This window comes from Odocoileus virginianus, chromosome 1 (assembly GCF_023699985.2).
Source record: "Odocoileus virginianus isolate 20LAN1187 ecotype Illinois chromosome 1, Ovbor_1.2, whole genome shotgun sequence".
NCBI classification, from domain to species: Eukaryota; Metazoa; Chordata; class Mammalia; order Artiodactyla; family Cervidae; genus Odocoileus; species Odocoileus virginianus.
In genome coordinates this window covers 99,964,397-99,984,928 of record NC_069674.1, presented here as the reverse complement: position 1 = coordinate 99,984,928, position 20,532 = coordinate 99,964,397, and the positions used below count along the sequence as shown (strand labels likewise).

General features: G+C 36.8%; 1 protein-coding gene across 11 annotated transcripts in view; it reads right to left on the bottom strand.

Moving 5' to 3' along the window:
* Window positions 1-20,532, bottom strand: part of SGCE (sarcoglycan epsilon) — a 71,281-nt gene that overhangs the window by 39,357 nt on the left and 11,392 nt on the right. For 7 of the 11 annotated variants that reach the window (XM_070471456.1, XM_070471423.1, XM_020882667.2 and 4 more), the window contains exons 2-4: window positions 15,097-15,204; window positions 5,536-5,658; window positions 3,758-3,915 (exon numbers count right to left, since the gene is read on the bottom strand). In XM_070471456.1, coding sequence (XP_070327557.1) covers window positions 3,758-3,915; window positions 5,536-5,658; window positions 15,097-15,204 — 389 coding nt within the window. The remainder of the gene's footprint in view (window positions 1-3,757; window positions 3,916-5,535; window positions 5,659-15,096; window positions 15,205-20,532) is intronic. The other 4 variants (XM_020882671.2, XM_020882674.2, XM_020882672.2 and 1 more) reach the window with 1 other exon arrangement.

The following is a 20,532-nucleotide window of genomic DNA, read 5'->3' as shown; positions in this document are numbered from 1 at the left end:
GCTGGTCATATGACAGCTCTATTTCCAGTGTTTTAAAGAATCTCCACACTGTTCTCCATAGTGGCTGTACCAGTTTGTACTCCTATCAACAGTGTAAGAGGGTTCCCTTTTCTCCACACGCTCTCCAGAATTTACTGTTTGTAGACTTGTTGAGGGCAGCCCTTCTGACCGGTGTGAGACGGTAATTCATTGTGGTTTTGGTTTGCACGTCTCTAATAGTGAGTGATGTTGAGCATCTTTTCATGTGTTTGTTAGCCATCTGTATGTCTTCTTTGGAGAAACATCTGTTTAGTTCTTCGGCCCACTTTTTGACTGGGTCGTTTATTTTTCTGGTATTGAGCTGTATGAGCTGCTTGTATATTGGAGAGTAATTCTTTGTCAGCTGTTTCGTTTGCTGTTACTTTCTCCCATTCTAAAGGCTGCCTTTTATCCTTGCTTATAGTTTCCTTCATTGTGCAAAACCTTATAAATTTAATTAGGTCCCATGTGTTTATTTTTGTCTTTATTTCCATTACTCTGGGAGGTGGGTCATAGAGGATCTTGCTGTCATTTATGTCAGAGAGTGTTCTGCCTATGTTTTCCTCTAAGAGTTTTATAGTTTCTGGTCTTACACTTAGATCTTTAATCTATTTTGAGTTTATTTTTGTGTATGGTGTTAGAAAGTATTCTAGTTTCATTCTTTTATAGGTGGTTGACCAGTTTTCCCAGCACCACTTGCTAAAGAGATTGTCTTTTCTCCATTGTATATTTTTGCCTCCTTTGTCAAAGGTAAGGTGTCCATAGCTGCACTGATTTCTCTCTGACTTCCTGACTTCCAACTATATCACAAAGCTACAGTCATAAAGATACAGTATAGAACGGGCACAAAGACAGAAATATAGATCAATGCAACAAAACAGAAAGCCCAGAGATAAATCTACATTTTTATATAATAGCTTAAAATTTTGCTAAATCTTCAATATACCTAGACATGAGTTTTGTATTTCTTGGGAAGTAAGAATCTAATTTTGTGTTTGCTATGTAGCTGAGTTTCAGTCAATAGGCTTCCTTTTCCCTCATCTGTGATATGTGGCACCATTTCTTTAGATATATACTGTTGTTCTTTATGTAAATGGACCTGTCTCTGGGCTCCCTATTTTATTCATTGGTTAATTTCTCTATTCTTCTATCAATACAAACTTATGATTGGTTACTACAGATTCACAATAAATCTTGATATCTGGAAAAGAAAGAAATCTTACTCCCTTTTTTCCCCTCTTTAAAAGTGTCTTGATTTTTCTTGGTTCTTTTTTTTTCCTTGGTTATTAATTTCTTTATCAATTTTAGACAATTTTAGTTGTAAACTTGGGTGAAATAACCTATTGAGATGTTTTTATTTGAACTGCACTGAATCTATAGATCAATTAGGGAGAAAGCAATACTTTCATGATTTTGAGTCTTCTTATCCCTGAATGATAGAATAGCTTTTTATTTATACAGGTGCTATTTAATATCAATAAATTTTTATAATTTTTCCCATACATACCTTTTGTTAGACTTATTCCAAGTACATTAGAATACCATTACTAAAAATGGTATCTTTTAAAAACTTGCACTTTTCTCAATACTTGTTATTTAATAAATAAATATAATTAAGTTTTTTATATCAATCCTATTACTTACTGCCAGGCTTTCTTAACATTTTAATAGCTTACAGACTCTTTATATCATTGAAGATTCCATTTCTTCCTTTCAAACACTTATAAATTTTTCTTTATTTACTGCACTGGATAGGACTTCTAAAATATTCTATAACAGATGTGATAAAGGGAGCTATTCTTGTTTTGTTCCTGAATTTAAATGGAATTCTCCCAGTGTTTTCCCATTAAAAAACGATGTTTGCTATTAGTTTCAATATATAAACTATTAGGTTAAGGAAGCTCAATTGTTCTCCTAGTTTGCTCAGAGTTTCTTTTTTCTTATCAAGAAGAGGTGTTCAATTTTAGTAAATGCTTTCTTTGAATCTATCCAGGTGACTGTGTTTTTCTTTTTGAATCTAGCAATGTGGTAACTTCCATTTATATATTTCTTTTATAACTTTACTAAATATTTTTTAAAATTATTTTGACAATAACTCCAAATAACTTTCCTATATCTACACATATTCTATCTTATATCAACACTGCCTTAAGAAAGCAGATTTATAGACAGACATCATTGAAAAGTCATGTTAATACAAACTTCAGTTCAGGTGAAGAAACACCTTCTCTCAGTCAACATGGAAGTTCATATCCACAGTCCATGGCTGATTAAAACTTTGGAGAAAAATGCAAAGCATGTAGCCTCCTGAGAATTTGTAAAATTACTACAAATTTCTGGTGGCAGAAAATATGCCACCCATGACCTGCACAAACCCCTGGCAATTCCACAAGCAGTTCCGATGATGGTGCCCTGGTCACTACCAGCAAGTCTTTACCGAATTGGAGAGTTAAGTTCAACAGGGAAGGGACATAGGTATACCTATGGCTGATTCACGCTGATGTCTGGAAGAAACCAACACCATACTGTAAAGCAATTATCCTTCAATTAAAAATAGTAATTTAAAAAAGAAATTCCAATTTACAATCTTAGAGGCATTGAGGCCTAAAACTGTAGTAGACCTCTCTTGCCATTAATTGCCAGTGTAATTCTGATTTTGTTAGGTACAGTAGAGAGTGAAACACTTTTAGCTTTTATATCCATTCATTAAAAGAAAATTAATTCCCATTAAAGGTTTGGTGTCATCATTGTTTTTATTGTCTTAATTTCTTTTTTTTTTTTTTTTGGCCATGCCATGTGGCATGTGGAATCTTAGTTCCCTGTCCAGGGATTGAACCCATGTCCCCTGCAGTGAAAATGTGGAGTCCTAACTATTGGATTTAACGACTGGACTGCCAGGCAAGTCCTTATTGTCTTAATTTCTACTATCTTCCAGGTATGATGTCAGGTACTGATAAAAATCTGATTAATTATAGCACCACCATAACTCCCAAAGTCAAGGTCAAACATATCTGCATGGCTTACAGAGGCCCCCAAGATCTGCCTGTATCAGCGTCTACACCTCTGTTCCCATCAGTCACCCTCTGGAGTGCATGCTGTCCTCTCAAAGCCCCTAAAGTTCTCTAAGACCACGTGGTTGTTTATGTCTCCAAGATTTTGATGTGCTGTATCTTCCTCCTAAAATAGCCTTCCTCTGCTTAGTGAATTTCTATTTACCCTCTTAAAACTCTGCATCAGACAGCACCTTCTTACTGTAACAGTTACATCAGTGTTGGCTGAGTCTGAGTTTCCATTCCCGTGCTTCAACCTCAGAACTGTAAGACATGGCAGGGGATGGCTACTATTCATTTTTCTACCATTGACGCCTATCACGATGCTCAGTACACGGTAGGGGCTAAAAAGACATCTGTTTAAATGCTTGTATTTGAATGAACATGAAATCTGAAATTAAAATTTGGAGGAAATAAGTGCATTCATCTTCTTAAATAGAATTCATAGGAGTCTGTTTATTTTAAATGTCTTTTAATTTTTTTCACTAATTTAGACTGCCCTTTTTAATATAAAAGCTGAAACAGAAAACTCTGTAGATGAACAGAAAGAAATGGCATATTTCCAAATGTTATCTCATGTGTTTCCATGCATAAAATACTGAAAACCACTGCTACATAATTTTAATTACATTTGAAACTCAAATTACAAATAAACAAGAATATAATTTTTCTCTTTCTAAGTAAATTACCTCAATGACTGTTGGTTTCCCCACATTTTCGGCTGTTGGAGACCCATAAAGCACTCCATCACTATATGGTGTCCTTTGGATATATCGAAGCCATCCAGGACGGTCTGGGTAACCCATTAAATTTGTGTTAAATGTTATGGGATCATTACTAATCTCACCTAGGAAAGAAACACAGAAGTAAGATATAAAACAGTTATTTTCACGTGTTGCTTTGATAGTTTCAACAAAAATATGTCTGTCTAAAAAGACTTTTCTTAACATTTGTAGCAAATAAAATAAAACCAAAAGAAATCCATCTGAGAATTTACATTAGGACCTCATGTAAAGAAAAAAATCTTTTTGGTGGTTTAGTTTGTCTAGAAATCTGAGGCAACAAAGAAAGTGTATTCATGCAATTTTTTTCAAATTGTCTTTTCCTTTCTTTAATTTTTTTTGGGAGGCGTGGGGGTCACATAGCAGTGGAGAAGGTCTATCAATGAGACAACTAACTTTCAGGAAAATCCCCTAATCATGTTGATATGTTCATTCTTTTGAATCTTTCTTTCATTAAACTCTGAACACTATCAACCTAATCTTAAGGGATATCTCAAAATCATAAAGGTATCATCAAAACAAAAATAACGTAATTCCAAAACACTGGAGGATGAGTTGAAAAATCCAAATCTAAAAGAATGTCAATAACATGACATTTATTAATAATAAACAGTAATAACAGCATCATTTATTAGCATGGCATTGCTGCATCTGGTCTCTACATGCACTATTATTTCATCTGATTCCAAACATACCAATAAAAGTAGCACTATTACAGCCATAATTTTATTGATGAAATATGTAATTTTCCAGTTAACTCCTCATAGTCAAATTAAATGGGGAAAGGAGAATTTAATCTTGGTTGACCCCAGAAACTATGCTCTTAACTGTATGAAACTATATGTTTTCTTCTCTCCTTAAAAGGTTTAGCTATACAGTTCTGCAAAAGTACAATGCCTCATGAGAAAACATTTTACAAATAACTGATGAAAAGATTGCCTTTTTCTCTTGAATACTGGTGAAAACATGCTTAACTATATTTTATGAGCATTTTCAGGTATGCTATTCATCATATAATCTACAAAAATAATATTTATGCCATAATTTTCAGAAAATTCATTTTTGTTACTTAAGTAAGAGTCATAATAACAATATATTTTCTCTTGCTATTCTTTCTACATCTTCATTAACTGGATGGCATTTATGACAATCAAACAAAACATAATTTAAACCAACAGATGATTAAATAAGACTTTGTAACTGGTATAACTTTGAAGAAAAATTAATCTCCATTATATTATCATGAAGTTATAAAAAATTATTTCATATTGTAAAAGTTTTTCTGAGAACTTTCTTAATACCATATTTCATTCTATTCTATGATATATGTATAATTTTCCAAAAGTCAATGTCCTGGGTAAGACTCTAATGTGGAAAATCATAATTTTACAGCTATAATTATTGCTATGAGAATACGGGTAGATGATTTGTCAGAGGTACAAAACTCAAGACTAAATAATCAGAAATACGTTTTCTTCAAAATTCAAAAATGAATTGTTTTCTTCTGTAATTAAATTTTGAATCTTAAAATGGGAAATATCCTATAACAATCAATTTAGCATATATTCCAACCATGTCAAATAATGTCAGAAATATCTGATTAAATGTTACCTGGATTATGCACACTGAATAAAAGGAAAAATTTAATAAATTAACCTCTTTTTTTCCCTCCACCAAGAACATACCAGGTTTGGGGTAAGGTGGAAACTCCCCCTTAAAATACTCTCTTTCCAAAACATGAACAAAGAGGACGCCTGCGGAGGGGTAGACATTCCGATCGGAGTGTACCCTGGAGAAAATAGTGTACACTGCAAACAAAAAGGGAAGAGAAGAGATGGAAAGACAAATAATGAGGTCTGTTTTTGCAGATTCACTTACACTGTCAAACCAGGTTTCACTATAGACATTTCTGAGAAAACTGAAGCAACATGCAAGATATTGTTAAGTTCATTTTAGGACAAAACAGGGAACAACTCTCAACTGGGTGTGTTTACAGACTTTTCAAGTACTATGTAAGCAGAATTAGGCACAATTAATTTTTTAAATTGTTATTAAATACTAAAGACAACCATAACATCTCTTTGGTAATTTTTATGGAGATGATTACCAATGAAATACATCATGAGAAGTGATCAACTATATAATTGCTACAGTATCTTTTTCATTTTAACTTTTTTCAAAGAAAAGTATAAAGAGCAACTTTTAAATGGTAAGAATCTCCACTGTATTAACTGTTTGCCAGACAAAGCATAAATACCATTGATAAATGTAAGGTGACTTTCAGAAATACTTATAAAAAGGCATTGGGTACTCTTTGAGTATTAGTTCTCATATCTCTCCTAGAAATGATTTATTCCACTTTACCTGATCTTGACATTTAATAATTCATACATATAAGCTAGTCTATTATGCTATCTCCTAAATAAGCAATAACAATTACATAATAAAATTCAGGGCAAATCACTTCTTTAAGTGAAATGGGGCAGACTTTATGATTTAGTGGTTCCTGAAGACACATGATGTGAGTACATTAAAATGACCAAATTGGTTTGTTAGTTTCAACTCATCATTTTTTTCCCTCTGATATCATCATCTCCACCAACACATTACTGCCATTACCCTTGTCACCTCTCCAGTCTCTTTTGGGTTTTCTATCTTCTTGTTTGGCTAGTAGCTGCAATTTTTAAACAGATAAACCCTATCAGGCAAGTTCCTTCTCTCAGTCACTGATGGGTTTGTAAATGTAGTAATTAACCTTAAGAACCCAAGGCTGCTCACTCCAGGCTCACAACTAACTAAAAGCTCTGAATAGTAAAATCACGGACAGGAATCTTTCAGCATAAAAATAGGAACTCACAAAAAACGTTGCTTTATCTGTGAAAACTTGCCCCTGCAATTCCATGGATGGCTGCCAAAAATGGAGAACTGAACTAAAACATTTGGCTGGTGGCTCCAAGTATCCATAGCTTTACTACGGAAAACACAGCTTCAAAAGCTAAAGTAACAGAGGGAGAGAAGCCGCAAGGAAGTGTAAACTGGGTATGGAGGGAGACTTGGTTTGTACCCGCACCAGGAAGCATCCCCTTCAGTACCCAGTCTTTACCCAAGAGCAATTAACTCACCTGTGAATATGGTCTCGTTCCCCCCCAAAATAAAGAATGAACAAATGAATTGCAAAAATATAGCGGGGATGAGAGACCTGGGGATTTTTCACCAACCAGATTCCGGTGTCCCCCGAGCGCTGGGTGCTATGGAGACTGTGAAGACGAAGGAGACCCAATCCCTGTCTTCTGTGAGTTCGCCTTCTGGTTTGGGACAACACCCACCTAACTAGGTATGACTCACAGAAAGACAGACTGCTCTGGCAAGACCCGGAAAGACAGTGAGGGGCAATGGAAGCTGGAAAGATCTGGTCAAGGTGTGCGGAAAAAGTGGAACTCAATATGGCTTTTTAAATACCAGCAAGATTCTGAAACTCAGAGATGGACAATTTCAGTGGTGAAACATGCAAGATACAATCGTGGGAGACTGTGGGGCCCTTCTGAGAAAGGGAATTAAGCCACTGATGCTAGATCCTGGTAGGGAGACAAAAACTGGGAAGAAGAACCAAATTACAGAGAACTGTAAACTCCTGCTGAGAAGTTACTTCACGCTATACAGAAGGGTGTTTAAATTCTAGATCACAATCTTACATCCAAAGCACAGGAGTGCTTTACATAATTTAAAGGAATCTCTTCAGAGTTTATCCAATTCATTCTTTCTAGAGATTAAAAACATGTTGAAGTCCAGCATTGAACTTTATTTTCCTTTGTTGTTTTTCTGGGCACCTAGGAAGTGTCTGGCATGTGAATAATTTTATAAATGCCTACTGAATGGATTAATACAATCTAGTACCTAGCACGGTAGAGGGAAACAGTTCTTATGTTTGTATACTAAATATGTATAATGCTTAACTTCAATTTCAGTTTTATAACTTATATTTATTCCCATATGTGTGTAGCAGTTTATGGGTTACCATTCTTCATTTACATTATAAACTACTAACAGTCTCCCTTAGTTTTTGCCGCCATAAGGTGGCAAATGCTAGCTTCTGAATCAAAAAGAAAGGTTGTTCATATTAAATAATATTGAAATGATCCTTTTTTCTATATGGCCTGTGGCCAGGCCTGAAACGGAACCATAAAAGGGGCCTGTCACTGCTTATCATCTCACTTCAAGGACTAGTATAGAACATCTCACTTTCTGCTTCCACAAACAAAAATAATTTTTCTATGATCTACAGAGCCAAACCACAATCTACCATAGCTCTCCTGGGTTTTAAGATGACATGCACATTTCTTTATTCATGTGTACTCAATTGCCTTTCTGCAATCTGCTGAACTGCATACTTGCTGGTCAGTTTCCTTGGCGACTCTGCTTCGCTTTTAGTATGCCATTCACTTTGAGAAAAACATGATACAGATGTACGACACATTCATCATCTAGAAATGGAAAATGACTAAGCCACTATGTTTTGTTTGTGAAAATAATACTTCCTTTCTGTAGCATCAGTTTAAATTATGGGCACCCACACAACATTTTAGAGAAGTGCCCTTTACCTTACCTTTCCCATTTGTTACTTGCAAAACAAACAGCTCTTCAATAGAGGCTATTGGGGCAGTATTTACACCTAGCTTCCTTTCAAACACAACAAATGACACAGAGAATTCAAAGTGATGAGCTCCTATTCTAAACATGAGCTATACAAGCAATACTGAGCACGTCTGCACGAACGCCAACAAAGGCTGCTCCATGACCGTGAACACGTGTTGCACTTCCAGATGTCTAGGTAGTCCTCACAAACAGTAAGTTTGGAGTATATCGTTTTCTCTCAAAGCAAGTTTTGAAAATCAAATTTAAACACTCGAAGAGTCTCTGAAAGACATGTCTCTGAAATACGCTGAACGGTCTCCGAAATACACAAGCATACTGTGCCATGCTAGTCAAGCTGAGGTCACAGGGTCTGGCCACTCTGTGCAGCGCATGGCTCTGCAATCGTCTAAGGCTGCAAATCTATCACCTCTACAAGCACGTGCCATTGGATACAAATGAAACAGGAAACCAGTCTGTTACTAAAGCCATGCAAATCCATCACCACTAATGGTCAAAACAATTAAACCAAAAGTCCCACTCACAGGGGGTCAAAAACATCATCTTCAAACCACAAGGGTAGCTAGATATACAAAGATTAAAAATTGAAAACAAGTAGTCATAAGTAACAGAATTTTTTAAAAGAAAAATTACACATCTGAGTTAAGAAGAGCAAAAGAATATGTGGGTGCAAGTGGTTGGGGTAATATTTCACCATCCCGATGCAGCCCCAAATCCCTCGTTAACATGTTAGCAAAGTCTTTCCATAAAACTATATTCTCTGTATGCTTTTGTCATAAGGCATAGAAACTACAGACCATTTTCAACAATGTATATTATGTGAACACAGAGAGCCAAGAACCAAATAACAGACAGTGATGGCAGTAGCAATAAAGTGGGACCTCATGCTAGCTAAATAGCATCCTGTCTTTCTTTATTAATAGTCCATTTGAAATTTTCTCCCCATGGGAACAACACTGAGATGAAAATAGGAGGGTGCATATTTGTATGCTTATTTACAATTACTTAAAAACAAACGCAAATCTGCATGTGTTAACCAAACATCAAATCTGAAAGGATTGTGGTGATACACTGCCAACAAATCTAGAGCATGACACTTCACAACTACCAAAATGATTTTTCAATGGCATAGACATGTGCACAGACATATATAAAGTCCACTCTCCACAAAAAAGTCCAGAGAACACTTACAAGCCCTTTGCATCAAGAATGAGGAGATGACTATAAAGATAAACTGGCTGCTGAGTGTGGGACCAAGTCTCAGCTAGATTGAAATCTTAAAAGCCTCCTTTCCTCTGAAATCTTTAAGAAGTCATAAAGGATTGTCAGTATTCACATTGAGGTGACCTTTATTAGGCAGCTATTATGTTGATCGCTCTCTCATAGAATGCTTATCAACAAATTAATCACTTTCAAAGGTCTACTTACATTATCATCTTCTAATTTTTTTGTGGTTTAAGAAAATACGGTAAAATCTCAGTTTACCAGGAACCCCAAGGAAGGAAACAATTTAGAGAGCTGAGTTTTCTAAAGTACTTGGTGGTCGATCCTTTTTCATTATGGGTATAAGATCATCATTTAGCACATCAATTATTGTACTCCGCTCTATTATACAATGACGCCCTTATGGACTGTTTGGTTGTCTTGCCCTTTACCGATCATGCTAGCGCTAGCAGGTAGCCGTCTGCTAATGCGTTTTGAGGTTGTGCGTTTTATAGATTTTCTGTTTTCTCATCTGTAGACAAGTTGTCAGCTGTCATTTCTCATTGCTATCAGTAATGTTCCCTCTAACTGCTTCTCTGCCTTCTAATTTGCGGCTATTAATCCGCTGCAGGTTTAGAAACCAGACTACCAAATGAGGTGGGATTGCGTGTTAAAGTAAGAACAAATTTGTACTGTCGGATCACTCACAAGCTCTGCTAGAGCTGAAAAAAAGAAGCCTGCATCTGCCACGTCTCTTTTGGCAACCCAGAGACCCTTTCGTGGCATATTTCCCGATTCTTCGTTGACACAGTATATTCTGAAAAGATGATCTTACTATAATTGGGAGCCAGCCATGATTTGAGGAGATGGCAGCATAAACTCTACATATTAAATGTATTCAGAAAAAAAAGTGTACCATAGAAAGCCTTTATTTAATCCATATGTTACATAAACAAACTGTCAAATCAAAATGAATGGATTTAATGTGCTCTATAAAATAATTTCTTACATATTTGTTGGGTGGGAAATACACTGCACAATTTAAACAAAGAGAACTATTGATTAAGTGATCTATTACCCTTAGCAATAGCTAAATAAGTCTAAGACTATAACACACTAAAATAAGTAATTTATTAATAAGAAATTGAAGCCTATTTACAAGAGCATTTTAATTTTGTTAATTTGCCTCTCCTGTAAGCCACTCATTGGGAAGCATGACAAGGGTGCCTTAACCGAGTGTAAATTAGTTAAATAATACTGCATGTTTTTCAAATGTTCACAGTACTGCTTTAATAGTATTATTGAAAAAAATTTTGGATAAAAATGGTGAAGAAGACTTTTAAATATGTTTAAGATACAAATATAATATCAAATAGCCACTTACCTGGTACAGATTCTCAAATAAACTTTTGCCGGAGCAACTAAATTTTCCAATTCCTCAAAATCCTATTTATAGAAGAGATACTTCTCTGCTAAAGTGAAGAATTGGATTATTACTAAAAAAGAAAGTTACACAAAAAATACAATTGCTAAAAACCTATTTTACTGTATGATCTTTGCTGATAATTGAGAACTGTAAGTACTGACAGAAAAAATAACCCTTGCCTTCTCTTTTATAGTTTTAATATATAAAAGCTCTTTATGAGGCTCAGAGCCCTGTATACACAGCACTCCAAGAAGCTTCTACTGAAAAAAAAAAAAAAAGAAGCTTCTACTGATTAATCAGAATTGATTGTAAGAGATGAATTCCATTTTGCTATCTCTGCATCAAGAGAACTCATTTTAGGGTTTTCAGAGCCTGATAGATCTATGGTTTGCTCCCTAATTTATTTTTCAATGTGTTATCTCTATTGTCTAATTGAAATTTAATTATTAAGCCAGATAATGTCTATAGAAAAATATTGTGAAAGGCATCAATATCCAGCTGGTATACAACCTGTTTTGCTTTTTTTTTTTCTCTTTAAAAGTTACTGTGTTTTATCAGTCCAGCTTTATAAATCTTGGTTTAGAATCAAAAGCTTTTCTCGACAGTCTGCCTTTCACCCCTTGAGTTTACTCAACATCAAAGTCCTGAAGACCATTTCATTCAGCACTGGTCAGCTATTGTTTTTATTTCAGTCCCAGATAGTCCACACTTGGGCTGTAGAATTCATCACCCGGAAGGCATTAAATTGCCTTTTCAAACGTCATTCCTCTAAGAGAGAGGACCATTTTTCTTTACATGAGGTAGAAAAGAAACCACTACCTGTATCTTTTTTCTACAAAAAGCAGAAAGGTTGGTTTTTTCCTGAGATTTTTCCTCCCCAACCAAAGCCACTTACTAAAACCATTTGTCTACATGGAGTTAAATATCTTGATTTTCCCATTGAATGATCACATGTGTTTGTTCTGTTGTTATTATTTTTTTTCATAAATGTCAGTTGGAAAGTGGTTGCAAACCATTTTTAATTGGTAATCAATAAACTTGGTCTCATAGAACACTGCAATTGAGAAGGGCTTTATATGTCATCCCGTTGGGATGTGCCAAACACCTTTTTCTACTAACGGACAGATCATTGCATTACTTCTTATTTAGTTATGGCCTCAGCATTCTACTCAACCCAGGATTCCTGTTAGTTAATACCAATCAGAGTTAGCATCCATAAAAACAAGTTCAGTCCTCCAATTTTAGAGTTAACAACACTGAACCCAGAGAGACTTAGGGACAGGTTCAAGCCTACAGAATAGCAAGAGGAAGGGCCAGAACTTGAGCTAGGGGTAGTTACGCATTTCGTTGATTTTGATAACATAAGGTGACACACTTGGTGGCTGTCCATTACTATAACCCACTACAGTAAACATACTGCTCTCTGCATACAGATATTTTAATAATGCAGAACTATAATAATAGGATTTAAATTAGAGGAGGAGACCAGAAAGGGAGAAAAAGCTAAAGAGTGAGTTCAAGAGAAACCGGGGAAATCAGAGAACGTGGTAAATTGAACTGGTTACCTCGGTAGATTCAAGATGTATTGATCATTTCAATTTTGAGAACTGTAGTTATGGCTCAGGTTCCAAGGAGAAAATCAGTGTGAGGTCCAGTGAGAGCATGAAGTTCAAAGTAGGAAGAGATAAGGATCTCTTGGCAATTCTAAAAAATGTGACAGTAAAAGCCTTGGAATAGTATATTTCACTAAGAATACCACCATAATGGGTGATTCAACTGAGCTTAACAGCCAGTGAGAGAGTATCTACAGAAAATCAAATAGGAATGGAGTGACATGCTGAAAGAGGACAGAAAGTCTAGGGATCAAAGTTAAAAACAAGAAACCAAAGAAAAGGGAAAGAAGGCCTGCAGGTAAGTGCAAAATAGTGTGAAGTCCAGAGGAAGGGTTTTGGTGATCTCATGTGAAGCAGCAGGAATCAGGGCAGATCCCAAATCCTTGGGAGATGACAAAATAGAAATACAATGCCAAATCTGGGGCCATAACTAGAAAGACTAGAAAACAGGAAGAGTGGACGTGCAGAAGAAGCTGAAGGCCCTCAGCTTGATTAAGGAGCAACCAGGTAAGGTGGTGCTAGTGGTCAAGAACCTTCCTGCTAATGCAGGAGACTTAAGAGATGTGGGTTCGATCCGTGGGTCAGGAGCATCCCCTGGAGGAGGGCATGGCAACCCACCCTAGTATTCTTGCCTGGAGAATCCCAAGGACAGAGGAGCCTGGCAGGCTGCAGTCCATAGGGTCGCCAAGAGTTGGACATGACTGAAGCGACTTAGCCCGCATGCACGCAGATCAAATATTCAGAAATGAATCCCTTGAAGAAAACAGAGAAAATCCCTTGAGAATATCTAAGGAGGATGTAGGGAAATGGCTGTGGGACAAATCGCTTAGATCCTAGAACAAGTGCATCTACTGCTTTTTAAAATAAATTTTTGTGAACTCTCCATGAGAAGTAGCTGTCAAAAAACTCTGTTTTCTTTTAGATATTAGAGATGAAAATTCCTTAAACATGCAAAGGTGTTCATGGGTTTGTTTCAAACACAAAAGCACAGAAGAGATCCTGGGAGCCTTGGTCCTACTGTGAAACCAATCTGGGAGTAGAAGATTTCAGCTGAGGAATAATTTGATGCAATCTAGGAAAAAGTTAGTACCCCCGACTCAGGAATGTAAGAAGAAAATGAAGTAAGCCAGGAATCACTCCTAGAAATTCCAAGAAAGTCTTATATGGCAGCAAGTCCATTTTATCACAAAAAATTCCTATTCTTTTCAAAATATTTTTAAATTGCTGTTTTTTTAATAGATAGTTTGATTACCCCAAAGTTATAGAAACTAACCTATTGTTCTGCTAATGTTCCTGACCTCATAGAGTAGAAATTTGGGGTGGGGGTGGGGGGTGGGAGGAGTGTGGTTAAGAGGGATTGTAAAGACAAATAATCCAGAAATATTAAGTGAAAGCTCATGATGATAACTGATATTTTTAAAACAACTAATCTTTCCGTTGTTAAGTAAGTCTTTTTCTCCCTGATGAAATGCATTATTTCAAAGGTCCTGACATATTGCTAATGGACACATTAAAGATAGGGAAGAAAAATTTAGAAGGACAATCAATCATTCAAGGGTCAGGACATCTTTTCAATAGAAAACAAATGCCATCTAATTATTTAATAACAAAACATCCTAATTTGGTTTTGCAACAAAAATCATTCAAAAAATCATTGATAATTAGCCAAAATACTTTATGACTTTATGACCATTTTTCTCAGTTAGGTTCAGTTCAGTCACTTAGTGTGTCCGACTCTTTGCGCCCCCATGAATCGCAGCACGCCAGGCCTCCCTGTCCATCACCAACTCCTGGGGTTTACTCAAACTCATGCCCATCAGTCGGTGATGCCATCCAGCCATCTCATCCTCTGTCGTCCCCTTCTCCTCCTGCCCCCGATCCCTCCCAGCATCAGGGTCTTTTCCAATGAGTCAACTCTTCGCATGAGGTGGCCAAAGTATTGGAGTTTCAGCTTCAGCATCAGACCATTTTTCTAAGGTTATGCAAATACTGTTTTTAAGTGATTTATATTAAACATACTTCTTAATGTTTTTCAATGTTACAAGTAAATTGTTATAATAACTGCATTGCAATAAATTGTATAAGTGGCAAGCTAGTGACTGGATAGGTTAAAAACAAAGTATTATTTTTAGTTTAAAAAAGGGCAAAACTACAGCAAAGGAAAAAAAAACCTGGAGAATAATGGATTAAGAACACAGACGATCAGAAATTTTAGAAGATTAGGAAAATAAAATTTTTTTCAGATTGACTTATTAAAAAAAAAAATCCACACATGACTAAAAAAGCAAAAAGACTATTGGAAGCAGACATTTATCAGCTCCCCAAAAGGGATTCAGGTTACAACCTAAACTCACCATCTTTCTTCCCAGCACTCATTTTTCTGCTGATAATAAAACTGTTGGCCTGTTTGGTCTTCCATTTAACTGTTCCACTTATGCCATCAGCACAGCTTAATAAAAAAGCTTTTCAGAATGAAACAAATGCACAAAAAATGAAATTAATGTCAAATTAAAATGACTATCACAGATTACCTATTACTTATTAACTGGGATCGGATTCCTTCCAGCCCAGCAAGCTACTGATTTCCATTCAATAAATATTTGTTGCATGTCAATACAGGGAATATGTGGGGATACAAGGTAAAGACACAGTTCCTGCCCTCCAAGGAGCTTACAATCTATAGGGGCTGATACTTCATGTACAGACATACATATGTCATATATAGAAATACATATATATTAAAATACATAGTCATATATAGAAATATATATATATTGTATAATCTCTTCTCAAGTGGTACAGTGGTAGAGAATCCACCTGCAAGGCAGGAGGCGTGAGAGACACAGTTTCAGTGCTTGTGTCAGGATGATCCCCTGGGAGTAGGAGATGATAACCCACTCCAGTATTCTTGCCTGGAAAATTCCATACACAGAGAAGCCTGACAGGCTACAGTTCAAGGGCCACCAAGAGTCAGACATGACTGCGCAAGCACACAAGAGACATGTAATAAAAAAAAATTATATATATAAATATGCAATATATATGCATGCACAGAAATATATAGTATAGTGTATATGTATAGCAATCACACATATACACACAGTACTAGAAACCATAACTGCTACTGGAAGGAAAACGATTTTCTCTGGTGAGGAATGTCACAATAACTTTAACATGTCTTTTAAATCTATAGTTGAGTTTTGGAAACATTACACCAGAAGCAATGAACAGAAAATCGGAGTAGGGTACACGAAATAGGGGCTATCTCTGGAATATAAAGCAGCAATCAGGGGTTGAAGAAAGGAAGAGTAAAGGTGTTATAAGACATCATGGGAGATAATACTGACAATCCTTTCCAAACGGCTGGATGTGGGTGAAAAAAAAGAATCAATGATGCCTTTGAATTTTTGGCCCAGAATGACACAGAACGGTACTATATTGAGTGAGTGGGTGCAAGCCTCTTCGTTTCTGACACTTTTGCAACCCCATGGACTGTACCCTGCCAGGCTCCTCTGTCCATGGAGTTCTACAGGCAAGAATATTGGAGTGGGTTGCCATTCCCTTCTCCAGAGGACCTTCCCAACCCAGGGACAGAACCCAGGTCTCCTGCACTGGAGGCAGATTCTTTACCATCTGAGCCCCCAGGGAAGGCCCCAAAGGAGTTCAATTCAGGAGAAAGAAGATTACTTTATTTGGAATATGTCGAGTTTGGAGTACCAATTGGATCTCCAGGTGAAACCAGCGAAGAGGAAGATGGAAATAGAGCTCTGGTTCATAGGAGAACCTAATGCAGGCTTCAGATACAGATTTGAAGTTCATCACCAGAGAAATGATTGCTGAAGCCAAAGTCCCAGTGTAACTCCTTAAAGAGATCATACCCTCAGGTAACATGTGTGCGACTGTCAGGTACAAAATGATCTGGAAAAGACACAGATTCACATTCTTGGCTTATTTGCCTATCCTATTCCCAATTATCCAAACTGTCAATCTTACTGCCTACTCTCCCATCTTTCATCCTTATCTTCCAGACTTGGTATTTGGGTACCATTTTCCTAACTACAACATTGGGTCACCATCTCATTCTTTTTCCCTCTAGCCATCTCGGATATGTTCACTCTGGGTTTAGTTCAGTCCCCAAATCCCCCTGGGTGTACTCCATACCTCTGTCCTAGCTTCTGGAGCTAAAATACACAGCAAGAAGGGAGCCACAAAAAGTGAAAGGGACAAAAAAGGCAGAGGAATATATTAACAAATACATTCATGTAGCAAAAACACAAGATGATCCAGCAAAGAAATGAGACAAAGCAGTCAGAGAGGTTGGACATCTGAGCCTGAAGTGTTGTATATATGTTAACAGGAGAGATGCCACAAAGGAATGTGATCAACATCCTCACTTACTGTGAAAAGGTCAAAAAGGATGGGAGCTCAGAAAAGACGGACAGATGTGCAGAGGGAGAAGTGAGTGGTGACTCCTTAAGGTGAAGTTCCAATAAAGTGATAAGAGTAGAAACCAGAAGCAAAAGGCCAAGGTGTCAAGATGCAGATGCAACAGATGCAGTTAATCTTTTAAGAATACTGGCCAGAATAGGGAAGCAAAGAAATAAAATGATATGGCAGGCTGAAGAGCAGCAAGGTAGAGAGAAAGGTTGGTCCTTTTAGTGCAGGGGGACAGATTGTGTTTATAAGCCGAGGAAAAGACATAGGGAGCGAGAGAGAGACACTAGGAGTAAGGAAACGGAGCATAAAGGATGGGACACAATCCCGGAAAAATGAGAATAGGTGGGACCAAGCATGTATAAGCAAAGAAAATACTTCACGAACCAGAGAGTAAGGACAAGTGAAGACAGAAATATTTGCTGGGGGTACAGAACACCTAATGATGAAAGGGCTCCTCTAGTGAATCAGAGATGAAAAAGTTTATTTTCTTTTCAACTGAATTTGGAGTAAAATTCTGAACTTTAAATTACAAGACATACCAAGTCCCCTTCCAAAATGAAAAGAGAATACAATTCAAAACCCAAGTTATTGAAAATAAAACAACTGAACAAAACCCCAGGTGATCATTTCAGTGATGCCTGGGAGTGGAAAGCAAAGGCCTTAGCATCCCAAGTGAATAAATGACTTGGTTGGTATTGAATTTTTAAATCATGCAAACATAAGTATACTAATTTTCTATCTTCTAAAAAACCAATCTCATGACTGATTCACCTAATAAATGGCTTTTTCACCTAAGAACTGAAGTTATGTCCTTTTAAATCTAGATGATGAATACCATAGTCATTTCCCAAATAATTTAACATGAAATAGGGTCAGAAGTGTTCATGGTCTCTTGTGGCAAAATACCCCACCCCCAATTTTTCCTAATTGCTGGGTTCCAAAGGTAACCTACTGGTTACATAAGAATCATCTGGGCAGCTGTCTAAAAGTACATATTCTCACACACCCTATAAAACGTATAACAAAAAATTTTAAAACACATATTCATGATTCCACCATGGGGAGTCCAGCTGAGGTGGGTTACACAATTTCATCAGGTGATTGTCACACACAAATACGAACTCTAGAAGACCAACAGAAGCCCTACAGAACCCAAGAGTATATAAGATATTCAACCAAGGTGTGTCAAAGGTGCCAGATGTAGGGGTAACCTTACACCTGAAACCTTCACTCTTAACTCCAACTGGCCCACGGATGTAGCCAATTTGCAAGAACATGTAAGTCACTGTTGGGAAATCTCAACCTAGACAGACAGGGAGCAGGTGGCCAAATTCTTCTCTACAACTCTTCAAAGAACAAAGTAACTTTATGGACCTGACAAACACCACCTGCATTTAAATCTATCACATCACTTGGTCCTGAGCTAGGTGCTTTCATGTAGATTGTCTAGTTCAATCCTTACAAAACCAAGAGAATGTATTAGCATGTCTGAAGGTTACAGACACTTGATCTGTAGTGTGGAGAATGCAGTAAACCCTGCAAGCAAGCAGGCACTGTCAGAGTTCTAGACTTCTTCATGGATTGGGGAGTTACCATGGAAAAAGAATGGGATGGGTGTCCACACAGCACCTTTTTTGTTCCTTTCTTTATTCTAGTCCAGTGGTTCTTACTGTGCCTATGAGTAATTGTTCAGTTACACACACAAAACTACACATATGTACTTTATAGTAGCTTAAAGGATCTACTAGGGTAACTTAAGTTTATGGAACTTTTTTGGTCTTACCCTCTGGCTTTCAGAACCTCACGGGTTTACGTCAGATTTAATGCTGCCGCACACTCTTGCTGGGTGAACCAGCACACCATGGCTAATACTTCCCAGGTCCTGGGTAAGTGCAGTCTACTTGACTTTTACAGACACATTTCAAAATTCAAATCTGACTGGTTAAAAATTAGAGGCAGGGTCAAATATTTTAAAGGGCTTCCCAGGTGGCTCAGGGGTAAAGAATCCTCCAGCCAATTCTGGAGATGCAGGTTCAACCCCTGGGTAGGGAAGATCCCTTGGAGGAGGAAATGGCAACCCACTTCAGTCCTCTTGCCTGGAGAATCCCATGGACAGAAGAGCCTGGTGGGCTGTGGTCCACGGGGTTGCTGGGAGTCGGACACGACTGCCCCGCTGAGCACAGCACAAAACAGTTCAAACACATCCTACAAACAGAGCTCTATTTTAAGGCTGGCCTTGCTTTGAGCGTGTTTATTTTTTTAAAGTTTACATTGATCCATCTAAAGTCCTACTTTGACCACATAAGACCAGAGTCCAATAAATCTCAAAGAAGAAAACAACTTTTTATGCCTCTGCTCACCAAACAGTATCAATAAAGGCAAGACACAACACCATGGATAACATGTCTGCTTAAACATTCAAGTTCCATACCTAGAGGGAGAAATCTCAGTAATACTGAAATATCTATTTTTCATTGTGCCTTCAAGATCATGGATCAACCCAACTAACTTCCTTTATAGAAAATTATTATAATCTCTATAATGGTGACTATTTTTTTCCTTAGACCTTGAATTTCCCCTTTAGTTCATTTATGTTTAACAAAAAAAAAAAAACTTTTTGAAATTTATTCTTTATTGACTAAAAGATTATTTAAATTAAAAAAAGAAAATTATTACAATCTGTACATTAAGAAATGGAGAATACTTTACTGGTGGAAAAAAGCTAGTATTTTAATAACTTTGATTTTCATTGAAAAAGATCACCCCATTTTTTTCTATGAGAACAAATTTTCTTAGTTAGGATGGGAAAATATGGCTCAAATTTTTAAAATATTTATTCTATACATTACATTTCAAGATTAAACCTAGTGTTTAAAAAGAAAAATGTCAGCCTGTATAGACTGGTTCTTGGACTTTTTCCAAAGATAATGGACCATCTTCAGAAATCCTGAAAGGAACTCCACTACGCTCATTGGGTTCATGATAATTTATGCTGCAGTTGTGCCTGGATGTGAGTTTCGCTCTAATTCATAAACATAAAAGCAAAGAATAAAATGAATCTTGTGTTTACAGAGCCTCAACTAAGACAGTCACACAATTAGCTAACATAGCATGGTATACAATTTAACCAATTCTTCAACGCTCCCTCTCAAAAATCCTCAAAGCTTGCATTAATCCAGTGATGGCTGGCAGGACCCTAAATTCCCTAGAAACCATTCAATACTTAAAGTTTGTCTTAAGGTTCCATGATTCATCTGGAGTCTTGTAGCAGCATGACTACATCTCATCTGGCCAGGGGCAAACATTCACTGAAGAAACACTACTCTTTCCCAAACCTGAATAATTTGCTGACT